The sequence below is a fragment of the Mesoplodon mirus genome (assembly GCF_964341445.2).
Source record: "Mesoplodon mirus genome assembly, chromosome: 7".
Taxonomy (NCBI): domain Eukaryota; kingdom Metazoa; phylum Chordata; class Mammalia; order Artiodactyla; family Ziphiidae; genus Mesoplodon; species Mesoplodon mirus.
This window is the reverse complement of record NC_138983.1, coordinates 9,240,465-9,258,276: the sequence shown is the minus strand read 5'-3', so window position 1 is coordinate 9,258,276 and position 17,812 is coordinate 9,240,465. Positions and strand designations below refer to the sequence as shown.

The window sequence follows — 17,812 nt, the reverse complement described above, 5'->3', positions numbered from 1 at the left end:
CCTCACTCCTCTGACCTCACCCCCCCACAGGCCTCCTTCTCACTGGCTGTGCTGCAGCCATACTGGCCTGTTTCACAACCTTTCCCATCAAGGTTGCCCAGGCCTCGGGGCCTTTCCCTTTGCTATTCCCACTTTCTGGAATGTGCCCCCGTCAGATCTTTGGATGACCAACTTTCTCCTTACCATTCAGGTCTCCGTGTCCCTTCCTCAACCAAACCATCCTAGATCACCCCATGTAAAGTAGGCCCCTACCCTGAGGAACTCACTCACATCATTTCTTTAATCGGATGTGCCACTACCTGAAACTGTCTTTTCTGTTTGCTTGTATAGTGTCTAGTTCACCCATTCAGCAAGGAAGTTCCCAAGGGCAGGGACCGCATTTGTCTCGTTCACCGCTGAATCCCCAGAACCAGGCAGCCAAAGTCACTCAATAATGTGAGTGATTGAAAAAATAAACTAATAAATCCTCATAACAACCCTGTGAGGTGGGTACTGTTATTATCCCCTTTCTATTTATAAGGGAACTGAAGCTCAGAGTAGTTAGGCAGCTAACCCAAGGTCACACCATAATTGGTGAGCCTGGGGTTTGAAGTCTGTCTAAATCCAGTCAGTGGTTCTTAAATGCCTACGCAATAATGCCCCAGTAATTAACGGAACCCTCTCTTTTCTACTCAGCACAGCATCTCCTGAATGTGTCTGCCCTTTGGCCTCTGCCATGATCATCTTCATACTGGAGGACTGCACAAGCCTCCCCGCTAGCCTCTCTGACCGTTCGTGCTCCAGGGTGTTCCCTTTTCCCCCATGGTCGTTCAATTCCTCATTTTATTCTTACGACATTGTTCCAGGAAAGAAACAAATAACACCTGCTAGAACTGCTATACTAGGGTCTTGCAGACAGAACTGGAATCCAGGTTCTAACCGTCTTTGCAGCCCACACACTTCAGAGTGATTCCACACTCCTCAGCAAGCCCCCATGGCGATCTTCACAGACAGCTACCAGTCTACCTTTTCAGCCTCATTTGCTGCCAATCACTCATTCGATCAACAAGTACTGAGTACCTGCTACATGCCAGATACTGTTACAGGCATTTAGGATACATCCATGAACAAACAGAAAGAAAAATCTCTGCTCTTATGGCATTAGCACTTTTTTTTTCTTTTTTTGAGGAAGATGAGGTAAGTGGGAGGAAACAAACAATAAACAGTTAGTTATAGAGACCAGTAGAATGTAACAAGTGCTATAAAAAAGAAAACAGAGCAAGATAAGGGAGATCAGAGTTGGGTGCTGGGGTATTAAACAGCATGGTGACAGTAGGCCTCCCTGAGCAGGTGATATCTGAGCAAAAACTTGAACTTTCCCTTTTATAAGACATGCCTCTGCACACACTGTTTCCTTTGTCTGGCACGTTCTTCCACTGCTTCTCCACAAGCCTTGAAACCAGCTCAGATGTCACATCCTCAATAAAATCCTTCCCAGTGTCCCCAGACTATCTCATTCATCTTTTTCATAAGATCTTTTCTGTACCACTTGCCTCCTATTCATTGTAAGTGTGAGTTTATGGGGCTGGATACCTCTTCTAGACAATAAGCCCTTGAAGGCAGGTGTCTTGCCTCGTAATGTTTGTGTGGCAAGTGCCCAGCACAGTGCTTTGTACACAGTAGATGATCACTGACCCAGTGGGTGAGTGGGATGTTTGGGGCTGGCTCTAGAAACTTTTCTCTGGGACCCTAGAGCAAGGAAAATGATGGAAGTGATCCAATTGAAATGCTGGGCTCTCCCGATTGCTAGTCACTCACCTGTTTGATAATATAAGTTAGCTCCTCAATTTCCACTGCTTTATCATCAAAGAGGGACTTGCGCTTTGCCACTGCAGAGACAAACAAGAAGCCACGAAAGGTGAGGTCGAAGACCAGGCTCAGGGAGTATGGTTCCTCCGCCCTCCTGGGTTCACTGCCCCAGTTCTGAAAGGCCCCGAGAACACTCACAGATTGTCAGCTTCTCCAGCTTGGCAAATGTGTTGCTGAGGTCTTTCCCAATGCGCCTGCAAACGAGCATTAATGGGAACACTGCGGGAAGGGAAGGAGAGGGCCTTTCCCACATTAGCACGAGCACAACCAATCCCAGTCCTCACGGCCAAGGTCCCCACAGGCAAGGCTACCTCTCCTCAGACACTGGTCATCCCATCACATAACTTCTCTCAACTCACTTGGCCATGAGGGTGAATTCACTGCGCTGCCGGACAGCACGCAGAGTTGGCTTGTTTGTCTGGATTCCATTCTGAAAAGCAACGTCAAGAGGTAAAACTTTAGTTTTCCCTCCCCAGTTCCAGCTTTCACTGTTCCTCAGGTGTGTCTACTAAACCCACCTTCTAACACTAGTGGCATCCTCCACCAGACGGTCCATACAGGTAGACCTGGGTTCAAATCTAGGTGCCACCTCTTACTACATGGGGGGTTTGGGGCAAGTTGCTTAAACCATTCTGAATCTCTACTTCCTCTTCTGTAAAAGGAAGACAATCCACACACCTCTTGTTCTTGCTAAGATTAAAAAACCTAAGGGTTGGGGCTTCCCTGGTGGCGCAGTGGTTGAGAGTCCGCCTGCCGATGCAGGGGACACGGGTTCGTGCCCCGGTCCGGGAAGATCCCACATGCCGCAGAGCGGCTGGGCCCGTGCGCCATGGCCGCTGAGCCTGCGCGTCCGGAGCCTGTGCTCCGCAACGGGAGAGGCCACAACAGTGAGAGGCCCGCGTACCGCAAAAAAACAAACAAACAAACAAAACCTAAGGGTTGTAAATTATTTTAGCCAAATACCAGGTCCATTCTAAGCACTAAATAAATGGCAACTAGTATTACCATTCTATTCCTCCAATCCGGGAATCAGAGAGAATAAATGTAAAACTCCTGGAGATTGTACAGAAGAGCAGCTAACAAGAGCTGACCAGTAAAAATATTTTAAATTACATTTATTCAGGTTCTACTTGGATTCAGAAAGTCTGGACCAAAACAAATCTAATTTTTAAAAAAGCACTCCAAAGTGCTTTTGATTAAAACTACTTATTTAAAAACCTTCCTTCATTTTACAGATACAAAACCTGAGATCCAACTAGATTAACTTCTGTGTTGTCACAGAGCAAACTTGGTAAAATTATACTGGAACTAGAATTCAAAGTGCTTGTCTCTGAGCTAAAAGCTCTTTCGAGAACCTGTTCCTTGTCCAAACCAAATATACTTGCAGTCACCTCTTGCCCTGAGATATTCCTTCCAGAACAGCAACGCTACACTCAGGGAACTCCTGGTTTAAAAAAAAAAAAAAGCCTAGATCCTTGCCTCTACATTAGCTAGCCCACCTCTTCTCTGTTGCTTGGTAGATCCTACCACCCTCCCCAAGCTGGACCAGTTCTCCATCGGGCTCCCCCCAAGAATTACTTCAGCCAACGGTGCTGGAGCACCGACTCTCCCAGGTCTGAGTATGAGTCACTCTTGCCTTTCCCACTCCAGGTCCTTACCTGACGGCTCTGCAGGGACTTGCAGGCAGACAGGAACTCCTGGGTCCGATCCCGGCAGGACATGGTGTCGGGATGGGGAGGGACCAGGGTCACTGGGGGGGGCAGAGGGGCGATGTCGCTGCTGCTACTGCCAGCAGTTGCAGGGGACAGGACCTGTGTCTTTGAGAGACCCAGGTAGACACCCTGATCCGTGTTCTTAGACCCGTAGCGTTTCCGCGGGATCATTGAGACGCATAACCTTGGACTGTGGTGGAGGGGAGAGTGTCATTCCCCAGGCAGCCTCCTTCCCCACAAATCCCCCCCAACCAGCAGATCCTCGGGGTCCCTTTGCACTTGGCACGGACTTCCGCGCCCGAAGCCACACGCAGATCCTGGGGCCGACCCGCAGCGGGTAGGACCCCGCTTCTTCTCTGTCCCAAGCCGTCCCGTTCCTCAGACTCCTCTTCCAACTTGGTTCTGGCGGCCAGAGCGCGGGCCGGGGCCCTGAAGTAAAGGCAGGGCCAGAGCCAGGTCCTGTGGCTCCGAAGCTCCAGCCCGGCCCGTGCAACTGCCCTAGGCCCTAACTGGGCCCTCTCGTATCCACGGGTTCCTCCGACTCGTCAGGGAGAAACGGTGACGGACCTCCAGAGAGGGACACACTTCGGTGGGCGGAGGGGGAAAATCTCTAGGTGTTTATTTGAAGCAGGAAGTACCACCCTCGCCTCACCTAAGTCCCACCGTCTGGAGGACTGCAACCACTGATTAGCTAAGACCGACGTCTTTCTCAACAGGGGCTTTCCTGATTGGACGGCGACGTATTCGCTCACTTCGAGCCGGGCCGGCAGGACTTGCCCGCTTGCCCCTGGCTCCCTTCCCCTCAGCCCGCGCCGTCCCCGGAAAGAGCTGCCCAGAGCAGACACTGCGCTCAGACCTCTCTTAGAGCGTGTCCTACCTCCTCTTTGCCGCCTGGCGCCGCCGCCGCTACCGCCACTGCCACAATCTCCCGGGTCGTCACCGCCTTCTCCCCGAGAACCGAAGCCGCCGAAACCCGACCAAAGACTAGAAGCCGCCACGTCACCCACACATAACCCCACCCCCGGTGACGAGCGGGCGGTGCCACGCCTTTTCAAGCCCGGCGACCCGGGAGCCACGCCCCTCCACCCAAACGCTAATGCAACTCCGCTCTCCCATTGGCTAGGCCGCAACCGTGGCCCCGCCCCCAAGGAACGAGAGCCTGGGGCCCAAGGGGCTGGGCCAGCCTCGGGGGAGGAGCCTTAAAGAGCCCGCAGCCCTGGTGGTGCACGCGCCCTGTGCGCGCAAAGCGAGCCTTGGAGGCACAAGCTCTCAGGCAGCTACAAGTTAGAAACTTTATTCTCTGGAGGGAGGCTGGGGCGGACTGAGAACAGGGCTGGGGTCACCCCTTCTCGGGCTCCTCCTGGATCCCCTCCCGGTTGCACTCCTGGAACGTACACGCCTGCTTTGGATTCTGGACTGATTGCCTCTTGTTTGACCGCGAGGAGCCCCGACGGTTGAACTGGGAGAGCCGCCGCCACAGCACAGTGATCAGAAGGCTTTCGTGCGTCCTGAGAGTCCGGTTTTTCGCCGAGTCTGCATCGACCCCTTCTTTGCCTGCGAGGATGCGAGGCCGCTGAGCTCTACCCTCCCCAGTCCAACCTCCAGGTGGTCCATCCCGCACTCCCGGCTCCCTGAGCACCCTTGTGTGTCTCCGGTCCCACCTTCCTGAACTTCCTCTGACCCGGCCTCCTTGGCCTGCTCATCCGAAGTCTGAAAGTCCTTGCCTTGGCAGCAGCCCATGGCCCCACGCGCGGCCCCCGCACTCGGTTCCACCCACGCCAGCCCGCCGACTCCCGGCCCTGCTTTTGTGACGTCAGATAACCCCCATCACCCCAGCTCAGGGAGCAGCCGCCACTCTTTCCTTTCTGCCAACACAAAAGGATCAGGGTCGTGGTACGTATTAAGCTGTTTATTTACAACGTGAGCACAAGCTCTTCAGGAGCTGGTGGACCCACGCCTCTTCTTCTTTCTCTGTCTGGTTTGGAGGGCGCCTTGGGACTGCTCCAAATCGGGGAGTTTCCGCTTGGCAGCTGCCTCCAAGGAAGCCCAGAGTTCATCTGTCTCCGTGTCTTCTGAGGGCACCTTGTTGGGCTCTTGAGGCTCTTGGGGTTCATCCTGGTGAGTGGGAGAAGAGCTTAGGAGTCAGACCCACAGGGAAGGGGAATAATTCCTCCAGGCACCACTCCTTTTATTTCCTGCTCCTGGAAATCATGTCCATCCATGCGCCTATTTCACCCTTGGCAGTAACTCTTTTGGGACTACACTTGGCAGATGGATGGACAGTCCCAGGTCTGAGTTCCAGCTGCTTCCCTTTCCTCTTCACAGGGAAGTCCTCACACCTGTGCCCTTAGCTCCCACATTCCCAGACCCAACTGCTTACCTCCCAGTTATCCCTGCCTGACAGCAGGAGGCAGTTCAGTTGAGATTTAAGATAAACCTGCAAAAGATGAGGGACCTTAAGGGGCCAAGCCTGCAAAAATAGAAACATGAATCCGGGGCACAGGAGGCAGCAGGCTCTCACCTTATGGTCCAGGCCCCGTGGATTCCGGATCCTGTGTACCCTCAAGACTCTGTCCAAGCCACAGGAGGCTAGAAGGGGCTTTGAAGGGTGGCACTGCAACCCTCGGACGCTGCCCGCCAGCCCCTTCAGACAGACCAGTAGGCGCCCTAGAGAAGGCGGTAGGAATCAGTGCTAGCTGGCCAGCCAACAACCATTTACTGAGTGTTTACTGTTCATATCACTTTATGTTTCAACATTTAATCCTCGTTTAACATAACGCTGAGATGGCAATTACCATTAATATCTCCATTTTTCAGGTGAAGGAACTAAGGCACAGGGAATTCACAAAGTAATCTGTCTAAGGTCACACAGCTTTTGGCAGAACCAGGATTTGACCCCGGGCAATCTGGCACCTGAAAGAGGGCTCAGCAGCTCCACTGCACCTTGTCAGAGGTAATCCTGCCCTTCCTCCCCACCCCTTCCCCTCCCGCAAGGCTCCCTAGTCCACTTACCCTGCCGAAGGTCAATTTCTGCCAGCTGCCCATGAGTGTTCCCCACAATCACCGAACTGAGGAGATCAGACGCACATGGGGTGAGCAGGGGCCCCCTGGAGTCCTTCCCAAGCCCCACTTTGCCCTCTAAACACTCACTTGCCCCCAGGAGTGAGGGTCATGGCTGTCAGTGGGTACTCTCCGTAGGTGGCCTCAAGGACCGGCCTGCGCTGGGGGGAGGCTGGATCATAGACACGGACCTGGAGGAAGACTGAGGCATCACCAACAGTACCCGCACTCCACATACCCCCTCTGGCTCCTCCACATCTTCATCCCCTCCTCATACACTGCTTTGTTTATAACCCACTCTTTCAGAGAAACTCTCATTTGAAATGCACCCCTCTTCTCTGTGTGTTGAGGGGTAGAGGAGAGACAGCTGCTAAGGAGCATGAACATACAGGGCTGAGGAGAGAGGCCCCCCAGCCTGGAGGCGACAGCATTCCCATGGTCTGCATGAATGAGCGTTCCATCCCCCCGTACTCCCCTCTTGGGATGGAAAAGCAAGTCAGTCCAACTGTCAGAGTTGCTGAATTTCAAGCAGAGGAAGACGTTAAGTCTCAACAGGGAGGAGAGAGGAAGCCCTCATATGTGTTCTGAGCAGAGGCGTATCACCAATAGCAGACTTCAATATGCAGGAGCAAAGGAAACAGGGCAAATACAGCCACCCAGGCCTGCCTGGGTCTTAGAACTTCACATAAGACCAGCTGGGAATTCCCTGGCAGTCAGTGGTTAGGACTCCGTGCTTCCACTGTAGGGGGCACGGGTTTGATCCCTTGTCAGGGAATTAAGATCCCGCATGCAGTGCAGGGCAGTCAAAGAGAGAGAGAGAGAGACCCACTGAAAAGATCCCCACGTGGACCTTTCCCGTAAAGCTGAGGAGCTGAGGCCAGTTAGTAGAGGGTCAGGCTTGGGTCTGAAAGCAAATCAGAGGCTGCATCAGGACCAGAACTCAGTTCTCTTGATACCCAGCCCACGTCTTCTCATGACACCTGAACCATGTGATTCTACTATGAAGGGGACACTCCCTTCTTTTCTCTTCCAGGTGGGAAGAAAAGGAAGAATCACAGTTCAGGGAACTCCTTCCTAGAATGTAGTATGAGAAGGTCACCGGCTCAGCCATTGGGCTGGAACAGACGGGGGAAGTCGTCCCTCTTCTGGGAGCTCAGGGATGAAGAAGGATGGCTAGCAGGGCGGCTGTGCCGAATGGTGGGGACCGAGCCTGCACAGCAAGGCTGTTTCTCCAGGAGGCTGCTTAAGCCCAGAAAGAGACAGGGGTGGGGTGGTGCCTCACCTGGTGGTACCCTGTACAGGTGACGAGCTTCTGTGACTCAGGGAGGAACTGTATGTCCTGGTCCCAGATGGGAACCCGCAGGTCGAGCCAATCATTCCGTACCTGGTAGGGTGGGTAGATGGGGGACAGGGTTGTGGAGGGCTCAGTGTGCCCCTTCCTCCTGCCTTCTACCATTATCCCCTAAAGCCCAGCTGGTCTCTAACATAGTCAGTGGCCTCAGACTCCCTGGACCTCGGAACCAGCCCCTCCCTGCCCCCCATCACCTCCCCACCCCCCATCACTTCCCCACCCCCCATCACCTCCTCACCCCCCATCACTCACGTTCTTGGCCCTGAACACAGGCTCCTCAGAGCCCTGCAGGTCCCACACCTTCAGAGCATTCTCCTTCCCACCTGTGGCAACCATGTGGGGGCGTGCTGGGTCTTGGCGCATCCTACACACCCCAGGGCCCACCCTCAGTTCCAAGAGCTGAAAAGAATGGAAGATGAGAGGGGAGATGAGAGTCGGTTCCAGATCCTTACTCCTCCTCCCACAAAGCCTTCATCTGGCTCCTACCCTGGGCCCCACCTCCCCCAACCATCAGGATCAGGACAGGGGAGCCTCACAGGGTCAGAGGATGCCTCCTTGTCATTGTCATGCCACACTCGAAGAATCCCAGAATCCACACATGTGATGAGGGTGCTGCCGGCAAAGGGGGGATAGAGTTAGGGTTAAAAAAAGGAGCGGGGTTGTTCTCTGGCCCCAGTCGACCCACCCCCAAATTCATATGAACTAGACTCCCTCCTACCAGCCCTGTTCCTTTTTTAAAAAAATATTTATTTATTTGGTTGCCCCGGGTCTTAGTTGCAGTAGGCGGGCTCCTCAGTTGCAGTTCGCAGGCTCCTTAGTTGCGGCATGTGAACTCCCAGTTGCGGCATGCACATGGGATCTAGCTCCCCGACCAGGGATTGAACCCTGGCCTCCTGCACACAGGCCTGAACGTCCTGTGAGCGTCAAGTCCTATCCACTGTGCCACCAGGGAGGTCCCATACCAGTCCTGTTCCTAAGGAAGCCTCTAGGTTACTCGGGTCTAGGCGGGGCTTAATGGCTGTTATTTAATTTCCTCAACAAGGTAAGGGTTTACCAGTCTCATAAGTGAGGAAACTGAATCTCTGAGAAATTAAAAGATTTGCCACTCAGCTATAAATGTCAGAACCAGAGCTGGAAATCAAGTCTGATACTCCAAAACAGAGAGCCTTTGCTATTCCACAGCTACATCTGGGGCACCTGGCCCTGCTAGTCTTTCTGAACCTTGAGTCAGTCACCAGAGGTCAGGATCAGTAGCTATGAAAGGATTGAAATGGGACTGTTCTGGATTTAGTGTTCGGCCAAAATCAAACACCAGCTGCTTCTCTCAAGTTCCCTGTTCTGGGTTCCAATCTCTTCCTCAAAGTATGCGTCCCATGAAGACCAAGCAAGTCTCTCCCCAGTATCTGTACGGTTCAAGCCTATACTCTTTCTCATATTTGCCCACCCTTCTCAACTCGGTTCAGGCTCTAGGCTTGCCTGGGCTGTGGCAACAGTCTCCCAACTGCCCTCTCTCCAATCCATCCTCCACATTCCTGCAGGCTCATAGCTCTGACCACAGCATTTCCTGCTCAAAAACCAGTAACTCCCCACCACCTACAGAAGTGCAGATCTCTCGGCCTGGCACTTAAAGCCCTTTACCTTTAGTCCCAACCTACCCTGCCTATCTCATATTAAAATGCTTCCTCACAAATAATAGGAAAAAAAAAAAAAGGAAAAACATTGCCTCAGCTTCAACCCTCAAATGCTATTTATCTTCCTTGTGATGTACCCTGTAGCCTAACACCAATCCTTGGCTCTGCTCAGCAGGAGCTTCTTTCTAGAATGCCCTTATTCCTTTCTCCACATTTCAAAATTTTACCCATGCTTCAAGGGCCAGTTCCAACTTCTCACCCCCAGAAAGCCTTCTACACCTCACCTGTCGGAATTAACATCACCAAACCTACACAGTCTGCTCACAGCCTCTCCATTCATCTTCGGAAGGAAGCTAGGCCTGCAACCTAGCACTTTCCTATCTTTTACTTTGGGAGCTTCACGACCTTGTTGGTGGTTGTTAGCCCCCACTGAAAAACATACTCGAAACTATTAAATGACGGGCTCAGGGTCATCCAAAAGGTTATGGAGCCTAAAGAAACCCCCTGGAGGATGCAAACTCTATGAAGGCAGGTACTGTGTCTAGTTGACCTGAAGCCCTTGCATTTCGCCCAATGCCTATATACAACCCAGTAGATGTTCAGTTAATGTTTGTTATAGGAATGAATACATTTCGGCAGGACAAAGGCTCCTGTCACGCAGACCTGGCCCCTGTCACCTCAAGATTGATCGCCATTATTCGGCCGTCCTACGGGAACCTCAAAGCTCTCCATACGACCTGAGCGTTTCAGCAAGGCACTCGGTCTTACCCGTCGACTTGGGCGAGGCCTCGGAATATGCCCTCCCCTCCGGGGCAGTGCCTCTGACCCTGGAACCTGCCCTCCTCGGTGCTGAAGTGCTTCACTGTCCCATCCGCACAGCCCACCAGGATCTGCGGGCAGAGGAGGGCAGGATGGCGAGAAGAGGGAGGCGGCCGTGCCCCAGGGCCCCCCTCTCCGGCTGCCAGCGGCCGCTCACCTGAGTCTCGCCGCCCGCGCCCCAACACAGGGCGCTCACCGCCTCCTCGCGCCGCTGCTGTCCCGACGGCGTGAAGTTGGCCGCTTGTTTGCGCTGAAGGTTCACACCTGTGGAACACGGACGTTAGTCGCGCCCGCGTCCCCAAACGGCGACCCCCCCCCCGGTTCCCGAAGCTCGGCCCGCCACCCACCTTTCAGGATGCCGGTGTCGGTGCCGACCCACACATGATTCCAGCGTGCTGCCGCAGCAGCCATAGCTGAGTCCCGGAGCCTACGGCTCGCACTTCCGGCGCAGCAGCTGCGTCACCAGCGCGCGCGGAATCCGATCCAGTGGATGCGGTTTCTGGGAGTTAAACCGGAAGAGTTAAAGAAACAAAAGATCCCCTTTCCGCGCCAGTTGGTTTCGCTTTTACGAAAATGAAACCTGGAGATGGTTAGTTGTGCAGATCTGAACAGTAACTATGACCATTTCACACTTCGAGTGAAACATATCCTAACTGAACCGCGACGCCGGGTCTAGGCAGCCGTAGTCCGTTTCCCTACCCCAAAGCATCATGTAATATTTCCTGCACCAGACACCATTTCAGAAATGATTGAAACGCTAGTGAAGCGGAGAGCTTCAACTTCGAGTATGAAAAGACAAAAAGGGGACTGCTGTGGTGGCGCAGTAATAAACAACCGCCTGCCAATGCAGGGACACAGGTTTGAACCCTACTCCGGGAAAATTCCCACCGGCTATGGAGCAACTAAGCCCGTGTGCCCCAACTAATGAGCCTGCGCTCTAGAGCCCGCGTGCCACCATTACTGAAGTCCGCCGCCTAAAGCCCATGCTCAGCAGCAGAAGAAACCTGCGCAATGCGAAGGCCGCGCACCACAACGAAGAGTAGTTGCCGCTCACAGCAACGGGTGAAAGCCGGCGTGCAGCAATGAAGACCCAAAGCAGCGTAAAAGAAAAATAATTAAAGAAGGAAAACACAACACAAGTTTGGGAAAACGAAAGAGACAATCTTACGTATATCCTTTTGGAAAAGTAAGGGGGGGGCATTACTCTTTCTCATGTTGAGGTTTGGTGATCTTTAAAATCAACTCACAGTGAAAAAGCTGCAGAATTAACATTTCTCCTCAGAATAAAGTGCAATTTTTAAAATATCCTAACGACCCCCCTTCTAGAGTTACGTACGGAGAACGGCTGTTTCCTGAAATCAAAGTCTTTCAGAAATTTTGCTGTTATAAACTACGGTATGAATAAAGCACCCCACTCTAGCCCAGTAGGTTTGACTCCTTAAGAGATAAGCAAGCTTTATTTTCGACTCCGGTGCAGAACTGGTGTGGAGTTCGGAAGGTAACACTCCACCATTCCTCCACCATTTCTCTTGGCGTTGCATTACCGAGAGAACAACACTCTCACTCTAGCTCAGTCCAGACCAAAAGTTGGTGCTCTAGTTCCTCTACTTCGTACGGAACTTGCAAGAGTACTTCCTATTCTTTCTGATTTTCTAAAAAGTACCTTAAGTTTTGATTGCATTAGCATCCCCACTCCTGCACGCGGACGGCGCACGAGAATTACTCCTTGTGGTGATGGTGGTGCGCGGCTTTCTCATTGCTAGAGTTTCTCTCGCTATTGAGCACGAACTACAGGCGACGGAATTCAACAGTTGCGACGTTGAAACAGTGTCTCTGTGGGCAGATCTGCGCGGATTAAGATTCAAACCCGCGTCAGCTCCGGTACCACGTGGATTTGTATTACGGGAATGACAGAAACGCTGAAAACACAGTTTAAAGAAGAACCGCAGCTCTCGTGGTTTAGGGGGGATCTACACGGGTTTCTTGCGATTCACTTCGTGGCATGGAAAACAGAATTTTTACTGAAGTTTTCAGAGTCCTCAAAAAACAAACAAAAAAGTAAAACGCAAGCACCCCAGAACTATCAGAACTCTCCTCGTTCATGTTCTCGTATTTCTTGGGAGACCTGAGCGCTTCCGCCAGCGGAACTTCACACAGTAATTATTACTAAGTTTATGTTTCCCCCATTAGCTAATAAACATACGGAAAGAACCACATAACCCCAGTATAAAAACAGAGTGGGGGTAGTTAGTACACAGAGCTACTCTAAACACATACGGTAGCAGAAAAATCGTGCTGTATAAACGGATTTCATTAATCACTTGATAAAACAAGTGAACCACAAAACTTCAACGTTTGTAGGAATAATTACCGTTTCGTGAACAGCGAGGTACCTGAATTATTGTATTCTTTTTTTTGATAACCAAAACGTTCCCCCGAAGGGGGGGTGCACCGTTCCTGGAAGTACTGCAATACCAGGTCGATGCGTGGAGTGGACGGAGCAAGCTCCTATTCCATCTCCTAACTCCAAAAATCCATTTAATATATTGTCCTCGGATAGAGGACGTATCAGATATTAAACTGATAAGAACAGATACTACACTTGATCTTAGCCAAAAGGCCGAGAAGCGATACCGGTGAACTTCACTGCCGGCCAGCCTTAGTCTTGCTATAGCTTTAACGGTTGTGGTGACTTTTATGGCTTAACCATTAGACTTTTCTTAATGTGTAGTCTTGCTTAAAACCAATTCTTCATTATTTTTGCTTCATAATAATAACTAAAATTTTGGAAATAGACCTTAAATAAGGTTTTTACTGCTTCGCCTTCCTGCTCAAGCTCTGTGTGTTTTGCATAAACCCGCCCCTCTGCTCTTTCACTTTCTGGGGATTGGTCAACATAACTAGACGCGATATCAATGGCCGCGTCGTCCCTTCGCTCAGAGATTGTGGCGTCCGTCTCCAGCTTTAAGGCTTTTAGGCGCTCCCTGGGGGCGGCAGGGCGGTGGTGTTCGTTAGTCTGTGGAAGAAGATGCAGGGCGGGGCCCTTCTCCCGGACATTTACTTGGAAAGGCCGCGGTTCCCGAGCACAGACTTCGGAGCTCAAAGAACCGAGTTGGAATCCGTGCTTGCCGGTTCCTGATTTGATGACTCGAGGCATGTTGCTTAATCTCCCGTCTTCTCCTCTTTTAAATGGGGGAATTAATAACCCGCACTTAAGCGGTGGTTGTGAGAACTGAGGACACGCTGCTCTCGGCCCAGAGGGGACAGTGGAAGTTGGCTTATAGCCTGTGTTCCTCTCTCATCCTGGGGCTCCCGGCTCCCTTCTGCCCCTCCCGCCTCCTCGGCTTGTAACATCCACCCCCACCCCACTTACATCTTGCCCTTTGTACCATCCATCACCCACGGTCGGCCCCACAGCGGAGAAAAGATGGCCTGAGAAAGACGTTTCGGAGCCGCCTGATTCATAAACCCAGGAACCTGCGGTGGGAGTAGGGGTGAGGCAACGTAGGTCAAATTTAAAAGAAGCGGTACTTTAGAGGCTCACAGCAAAGCCCAGCTGTATGAAAGGGATTAATGTCAGACTATGGCTGAGAATGGGACTTGAAGTCCTGTTTTCTTGGAAACTGTGTTAATCTGAACGTGGAACGTTCTGTTCGAAACCTCCTTAACTGAGCTCTACAGCTGTTTCTGTGTCAAAGTGACCGGCCTGGCTGAGATCCTTCAGGCAAGAGTGGGATGTTCTATTCTCACTGATATGATTTCAACTAGCAAAGTCTGATAATCTATGATTTTAGAGAATATGGTTTCTTATAATGTGTCCCTGTGAATAAACAGAAGCAGTTTCTACAAGCTCCCAAAATAAATCCAGAATCTCCAGGAAGGGGCCAAATTAAGGGGAAGTGGTAGGCAGAATAATGCCCCTACATGCCCATGTCCTAATTTGTAGACCTCTCATTATGTTACCTTACATGGCAGGCAAAGTGTACTTTGCAGGTATGATTAAGAGTTTTGAGAAGGAGAGATCATTCTGGATTATCTGGTGGGCTCCATGTATGTAATCACAAAGATCACAGAGGGAGACAGGAGACTCAGTGTCAGAGTGATGATTTGATGAGCCATCACTGGCTTTGAAGATGGAAGGGAGTCATCAGTCAAGGAATGGGGGTGGCCTCTAGAAGCTAGAAAAGGCAGGAAAACATTCTCCCTTGGAGCCTCCAGAAAGAAATGCAACCCTGTTAACACACCTTGATTTTAGCCCATTGAGACCCATTTAGGACTTCTGACCTCCAAAACTGTAAGATAATATATTTTTTTTGTTTTAAGCCACCAAGTTTGTGGTAACTTGTTACAGCAGCAATAAAAACAAAACAAAACAAACAAACAAAAAACTAATACAGAAGCAAACGCAGAATTCAGTTTCTTTCAATCCCAACCTTCTCTAAATTCTGTAAGACCCAGCCTGGGGCAGGCCACAACCCCCTGATGGAGCAGGCTTCAGTCTGTCCAGGCAGGCTGCAGCCAAGCATCCTGAGCGCACAGATCTCTTGGCGGGCTTTTCCCTGTCGGGTCTCAGCTGTCAGGTCCTCCTCTGAAGCAAAGGCAAGTGGGGAGAGCTCTGTCACTCTCATCTACTGTGACCCCCGCCTCTTGCTGCGTGGGTACAGGAGGCTGATAGTGAGGAATCCACAGGAACTTGGAGATCTATTTATTCACTGGGAGGCCATTTGTCCATTTGTTTATACTCTTTGAGCAGATACCCTACAATGATGAGCAAAATCAGACATGGACCTTGCCTTCATGATGTTTAAGGTTTACTGGGGAAAAGTGAGAGAAGGCTCCTGTGATCCTCCAGGCAAGAGATGAAAGTGGCTTAGGGGGTGGGGATGGGGTGGCTGTGGTGGCAGAGATGGAGAGAAGTGGAAGAAGTCACAAAGAGTCACTGGCTTTGATAACAAGCAAAGCAAGGCCAAGGGAATATTCTTTCCATGTGGGTACATTTAAATTTTGTAAGTTAATGTTTTATTTTCATGAAAATGGTATAAATTGTCAAGTGGTGTTAAAAGTTTTATAACAACAACTCTCCCCAATTTACAACCCCCTTTTAACTCTTTTTTTTTTTTTGGCCGCACCTACAGTGGAAGCTCAGAGTCTTAACCACTGGACCGCCAGGGAAGTCCCCCGTATTTATAAATTAATTGAACAATTTTATACTTTTTTTTGGTGTTCTTGAGAGGAAGATGTCATAAACTTAAAAAACAACATAATATGAAGCAGGTTGAAGAAATGCTTAGTCAGTCTGAAGAGGTGTTTAATTTTTATTACATCACCCAACCCTTCTGAGAACCTGTTGAAGCTTTTCCCAAATAAATGCATAGTTGCCTTATACAATTTTGCATACAATTTCCGAGGAGATTCTTAGAGCCCCCTAAAGCCTGTTCACTAATCTACAAGTTAACAACCACAGCCCAAAAAAGATAGGAGGACCTGTCGGAAGGCATCCAAACACCTAAAAAGAGGCCACATCAAATGGAAGAACAGGATCTGGAGGTCCTGGAAGGCCCTGTGGGCAGGCCCGTCCAAGGGCTGTCAGAGAGATAGCCTCAGCTCCAGGACTTAAGACTGGCTCCTCTGGGCCTACATCCCCTTGTGGCAACTCTGGGTTGGAGTCGGGCCAGAAAAGAGGGACCAGCTGTCCTCTTGACCACCAACCCTACCCTCTTTGCTGATTTGTATTAGCTCCCTGGCTCCTAGGAATTCAAAATTTCTACTCCTATTTACACTCTCTGCTGAAATGATCTTATCCAGTGCCCTGGCTTTCCCTCCCATCCGTCACCTGGTGATGACTGATTCCCAGCCTGACTAGTCTATGGTTTCATGCACGATTCCAGGTGCTTTATATGTATTAACAACATTAATAGAGTAAGTAGTACCATCATCTTCCCTCTTATACAGATAGAGGAACTGAGGCACAGCAGGTTAGGTGATGTAATTTTTTTTTTAAGATTTTTTTGACGTGGACTTCCGTGGTGGCGCAGTGGTTAAGAGTCCGCCTGCCAATGCAGGGGACACAGGTTCGAGCCCTGGTCCGGGAAGATCCCATGTCGCGGAGCAACTAAGCCCATGAGCCACAACTACTGAGCCTGAGCTCTAGAGTCCGAAACACAACTACGGAGCCCGCGTGCCACAACTACTGAAGCCCGCGCACCACAAGGAAGAGTAGACCCCGCTCGCCACAACTAGAGAAGGCCTGCGTGCAGCAATTAAGACCGAACGCAGCCAAAAATAAATAAATAAATTTAAAAAAGAAAGATTTTTTTGATGTGGACCATTTTTTAAAGTCTTTATTGAATTTGTTATAATATTGCTTGTTTTATGTTTTGGTTTTTTGGCCGCGAGGCATGTGAGATTGAGATTATAGCTCCCCAACCAGGGATCAAGTTTTTTTTTTTTTGGCTGCGTTGGGTTTTCGTTTCTGCACACTGGCTTTCTCTAGTTGCGGCGAGCAGGGGCTACTCTTCGTTGCCGTGCGTGGGCTTCTCATCGTGGTGGCTTCTCTTGTTGCAGAGCACGGGCTGTAGGCTCACGGGCTTAGTTGCTCCGCGGCATGTGGGATCTTCCCAGACCAGGTCTCGAACCCGTGTCCCCTGCATTGGCAGGATTCTTAAACCACTGAGCCACCAGGGAAGCCCGACTCCTATTCTTTGTCGGCATTTATTATCTCAGGGTGCCTGAAAACTCAGCACTATTGACATTTTGTTTGGGGAGTTCGGGCGCTGTCCTATGCATTGTAGGGTGTTTAGCAGCATCCTTGGCCTCTACCCACTAGATAGCAGTAGTATAGCCTACCCACCACCCCCCACAAAAAATTGTGACAACCAGAAGTGTCTCCAGACATTTTTTAATGTTCCCCAGGGGGCAAAATCACCCCGGTTGAGAACCACTCTGCTATTTCAAATAATCTTGTTTGTTGGCTCTCATTCTGCCTCCTCCTCTTCCTCTAGAATGTAACCAAACATGAGTCGGCAAAGGCAAGAGCAGGGCCTTGGCTCTCCCAGTAAGTACACTGCTAGGTTTGGGATGGAGCAGCATGTTGGCACTGTTGACACTGAGGTGGGGGGACTGGAGAGGAACAGACATGGAATCAAGGTCTGAATGTCTGACTGGGTATCAGGTGAGGGGCAGGTTGGCGAAGTCCAGGCTAGAAATATCAGACTGGAAGGACTGAGAGATCCCCTCATTTTGGAGCTCTCCCCCATTTCTCCAGATTGTCCTAGTCTCATTTCTTTCATCTCTTAGCTTAAGTAACTGGGCCTTAATTTGAATTCCTTATTTGCCACATGGTGAAAATATTGCTTGAGGAAGGATTCATTATCCAGCAAACACCTCTCATG

The 17,812-nt window shown here is 50.7% G+C and overlaps 3 protein-coding genes across 5 annotated transcripts in view; all 3 read right to left on the bottom strand.

Moving 5' to 3' along the window:
- Positions 1 to 4,577, bottom strand: part of STX5 (syntaxin 5) — a 28,708-nt gene extending 24,131 nt beyond the window's left edge. The window contains exons 1-5 of one of the 3 annotated variants that reach the window (XM_082627216.1): positions 4,438 to 4,577; positions 3,507 to 3,750; positions 2,208 to 2,278; positions 1,987 to 2,042; positions 1,798 to 1,868 (exon numbers count right to left, since the gene is read on the bottom strand). In XM_082627216.1, coding sequence (XP_082483342.1) covers positions 1,798 to 1,868; positions 1,987 to 2,042; positions 2,208 to 2,278; positions 3,507 to 3,731 — 423 coding nt within the window. In that variant the 5' untranslated portion in view covers positions 3,732 to 3,750; positions 4,438 to 4,577. The remainder of the gene's footprint in view (positions 1 to 1,797; positions 1,869 to 1,986; positions 2,043 to 2,207; positions 2,279 to 3,506; positions 3,751 to 4,437) is intronic. The other 2 variants (XM_082627217.1, XM_082627218.1) reach the window with 2 other exon arrangements.
- A 234-nt stretch (positions 4,578 to 4,811) lies between these two features.
- TEX54 (testis expressed 54) lies at positions 4,812 to 5,448 on the bottom strand. The gene is given in 2 exon segments (XM_082629042.1): positions 4,812 to 5,126; positions 5,129 to 5,448. Coding segments are annotated over 2 exon segments (399 nt in total). The 5' UTR covers positions 5,301 to 5,448; the 3' UTR covers positions 4,812 to 4,899.
- Positions 5,449 to 5,454: 6 nt separating this feature from the next.
- WDR74 (WD repeat domain 74) lies at positions 5,455 to 12,200 on the bottom strand. Its single transcript, XM_082629041.1, has 12 exons — positions 12,085 to 12,200; positions 10,769 to 10,920; positions 10,579 to 10,685; positions 10,371 to 10,492; positions 8,508 to 8,583; positions 8,224 to 8,370; positions 7,903 to 8,004; positions 6,711 to 6,811; positions 6,573 to 6,628; positions 6,082 to 6,227; positions 5,941 to 5,997; positions 5,455 to 5,675 (listed from the first exon to the last, which is right to left on the bottom strand). Exons 2-12 carry the CDS (start codon positions 10,830 to 10,832, stop codon positions 5,496 to 5,498), a joined length of 1,158 nt encoding a protein of 385 aa, XP_082485167.1. The 5' UTR covers positions 10,833 to 10,920; positions 12,085 to 12,200; the 3' UTR covers positions 5,455 to 5,495.
- Between the last annotated feature and the right edge of the window lie 5,612 nt (positions 12,201 to 17,812).